The 3,606-nt window shown below is 39.0% G+C and overlaps 1 protein-coding gene across 1 annotated transcript in view; it reads left to right on the plus strand.

Annotated features, from left to right (window-relative positions):
- The first annotated feature begins 436 nt into the window (after window positions 1-436).
- The window catches only part of LOC106880401 (very-long-chain 3-oxoacyl-CoA reductase-B), a 40,597-nt gene continuing 37,427 nt past the window's right edge, over window positions 437-3,606 (plus strand). The window contains exon 1 of the mRNA XM_014930320.2: window positions 437-760. Coding sequence (XP_014785806.1) covers window positions 565-760 — 196 coding nt within the window. The 5' untranslated portion in view covers window positions 437-564. The remainder of the gene's footprint in view (window positions 761-3,606) is intronic.

The following is a 3,606-nucleotide window of genomic DNA, read 5'->3' on the forward strand; positions in this document are numbered from 1 at the left end:
TATATATATATATATATATATATATATATATATATATATATATGTGTGTGTGTGTGTGTGTATGTGTGTATACATACACTCACATACGTATATATACATATGCATATACATCTACCTATCTTTCTATCTACACATACATGTATATACTGTATATGCCCATATAAGCACGCACACGTTTATCTTTATTTATCTATGTACCTCTCTCACTCTCTATATATAAATTTCAAGCCAGTTTGATAAGTACCATTACGCGAACCTCTCGGCCCTTGAGTCACTGTGATTTCTGTCAATTATTGATGAATGTGTACATGTACGCAAGAGAGAGAGAGAGACAAAGAGAGAGAGAGAGACAAAGAGAGAGAGAGAGAGACAAAGAGAGAGAGAGAGAGACAAAGAGAGAGAGAGAGAGCTCACATAATATCTTCGTAATTCTCTCCTCTGTTATTCTTATGTTTTTCTCACTCGCCGCTAAGTGGCGCTATTTACCGCCTTCCATGTTATGCTTTCTGTCATAACAATAACTTCGCCGAACCAAACAGAACTTCAAAGGAGGAAAAAGAAACGATGCATGAGGAATTTACCAGCACCATTAGGGGCTTCCTAGGCGTTACTAACGAATACTTTTCTTGTTTTGGTTTCATTGTCTACAGTGTAGTAGTATGTCGTGTAATGACGTCTTTACTTTTGGCTGTTACACAGCCTTTGTTTTCCAAACACGCCGGTTGGTTGCGTCGGTTGAAGTCCATTGGGAACTGGGCAGGTTTGTTAATGCGTTTTTTGTGATCTCTCTTATTATTATTATTAGGTACTACTAAAGCAGAGTGGTCCCCAAAATTATTTACTTTGTTTAAAAAAAAAATTATTTACTAATTTGCATACGCGCACTCACACACTTGTAGGATCGACTACTCACGACTAGCTAGCGCGGACGCGCGACTGCGCGTTGGGGACCACTCTGCTTTATTTCGATAAAATAAGGACAAGTTGAACACTGGGGTCGATATTATGGACTCGTTCCTTCCCCCGAACCCTGCTGGCTTTGTGCCAAAATTTCAAATCCTCCTCCTCATTATTATTATTGAGATATTGATGTAAACCTTTCACTGTGTTATGTCCTGTCTTAGGAGCCTCCCCGTTGTTGTCTTTAAGCACCTGTGGCTAACAAACATGTTGGCAGACTCGTTAGCGTGTCCGACTGTATGCTTAGCAGCATTTCTGAGTTCAAATCCAGCCGAAGTCAACTTTGCCTTTCATCCTTTCGAGGTCGATAAAATAGAATTGATGTCATCGACTAACCACTTTCCCTCCTACAATTGCTTGCCCTGTATCAAAATTTGAAACAATTATTATTTTATAAAAGAACGGCAGTGGATTAATACAATTCCTGGGGCGTCGGGTCAAAATGCTTTGCGGTACATAGTTACTGCTCTTTACGCATTAAGTCCAAATCTTGCCTGTTACACCTCGGGACTCAATGTAAGAAAGCGTTAGTCAAATATTGGGATCAATTTAATCGATTAATCTCTCACCTCTCGAAATTGCTAACCACCCGACTAAATTACAAATTATATATATATTAAAAAAAACTGTAGATTGTTATAATTATATGAACCATGCTGTTTTCGTTCTGAGTTCAAACTCCACTGAAATCTGTTTTGCATTTCACCTTTCTGTGGTTTATAAAATAAAGAACAAATCAGGTGTTCGATATAATTGTATGTTTCCCTTCCTATATAGATTTGTGACTTTTAAAAAGGATTTTAATCATTCTTTTTCTGTCTTAATGTCGAATATCCTTTTTTTCTTCTCCGGACTGCGATAGGAAAAGTACGTATTAGTAAAACACTATGGTTGTCTATTTAATTGTCTTCGGCTGCCCTCTTCCCCTATTTCTACTAAATATGCAAGAATTTCAAAGATAACGGTCCAAATCAGAGGGTTTTAAAAAAAATATTAATTGAAGGTCCGATTTAGTTTTCAGATATGCGCATGCGTAATTCATGTTCAAAATTCCGGCTACCCCCTTGTTTGACTATGACTACCCATGTACCAAAATAAATATCATGATTGCGGATAGGGTGGACAACACATGAGATTGCTTTTTTTTTTTCTATGCTAGCTTGGGTTTGTTGAAAGTATAAGGCATTTTACTGCTAGATACCCCTGCTATGGTTAACCATTTGCCTGTTACCTACGTAATGGATTAAAAAAAAAATTCCATACCTCTTTGAAAGTACAGAGCTATCGCTCAGTATTTTGACAGGGAATTGTCAACAAATTTCGTGTGTTTACATTCTGTAAAGTGCAGAATGTAAACATTCACACACACACACACGTGCGTTCACGCATGCATGCATATACATTCTTACGAATGTATATATGACAGACGTTGTACAATTTCTGTCTGCTAAATTCACTCATAAGGTATAATTTATTCAGAGCTGCAGAAAACACTTTCCCATGTGGTTGAGAAGCAAACGTCTTAACTATATTGTCATATCTGCAATATTCAGTTACCTGAGTTTATATCCTACCTATTTCAGTGTTTTGAAAATTTTCTTTATCGATTTATGATGCTGTAGGGAAGTGGTTATACGCCATTATGTGTACTCCGCTTCCGTACATTAAATTTCTTGAAGAAACAACGGAACGCAGATTCTGAACTATCAACACAACAATATTTATTACAATAGAATTCGGCAGTACTTCGCCCTTTGGTTACTGAGACGCTGTCAATGAAGTTGCGTGGTTATTTGTGTAGCTCCAGAGTTGGGTTGTTGGAGAGAGCTGCGACGACGTCTAGGCTCTTCGTCGGCCAGCGAGAAAGAGAATGAAAAAGGGCGCGAAAGCTTGGATGTCGATGACTACGCATACGCCTGTTCCTGTATTCCATCCGGAACTAGTCCCTGCGCATGCGTGGATAAGCTTTCCGGAAATGTCGTCTGCTATTAAGCCGTCACTACATGGCTCCCCCTCGAGTGCTGCAAGCATGAAAATAGAAATTTGGAGTGGCGCCTGAGGCAAGATGGCTACCGAAAGCACCCACAAGATGTGGCAGAAATATATATAAAGAAAAATCAAAGAAAGTGATGTACAATTGTGAGATACATGCATGCAATGTACAGAAGAATTGACAATGACAAAACAACCGTGATGACAACTGTCCAGGAAACTGGAATCACGCGATGTAAAAGTGATTTTTTTTGTTTTTTCCTGAAAGGAAAGAAAATATATGAGTGTACAAGTGTGTGAGAGAAAACACAGAACATAGTAAAAGTGTCTGTAGAGAAAAACCAGTTCATATTAAAGTTACACAAGGAGAATAGAATGTTCATACGCAGGAAGTTGTGGTCAAGGAGCAGAGTTGTAGTTGAGCGTCAATGCTGGGACCTGTGTTACCTGGTACGGAATATTCTGGCTGGTTAGTTCTGGTCTGTTGATCGTGAGTGGAAACATCCACTCTAACAGGGTCGAGATAAAACCGCGCTTGTTGATGTTGGTGTTGCTGGCGATGACAATGGTAGACAGTACATTGGTGGTGAAAACGTCTGCGCTGGAACTGGCTGTAGCTGTGTTCTGTATGTGTGTGGTGGTTATGTTGTTGAC

This window comes from Octopus bimaculoides, chromosome 13 (assembly GCF_001194135.2).
Source record: "Octopus bimaculoides isolate UCB-OBI-ISO-001 chromosome 13, ASM119413v2, whole genome shotgun sequence".
NCBI classification, from domain to species: domain Eukaryota; kingdom Metazoa; phylum Mollusca; class Cephalopoda; order Octopoda; family Octopodidae; genus Octopus; species Octopus bimaculoides.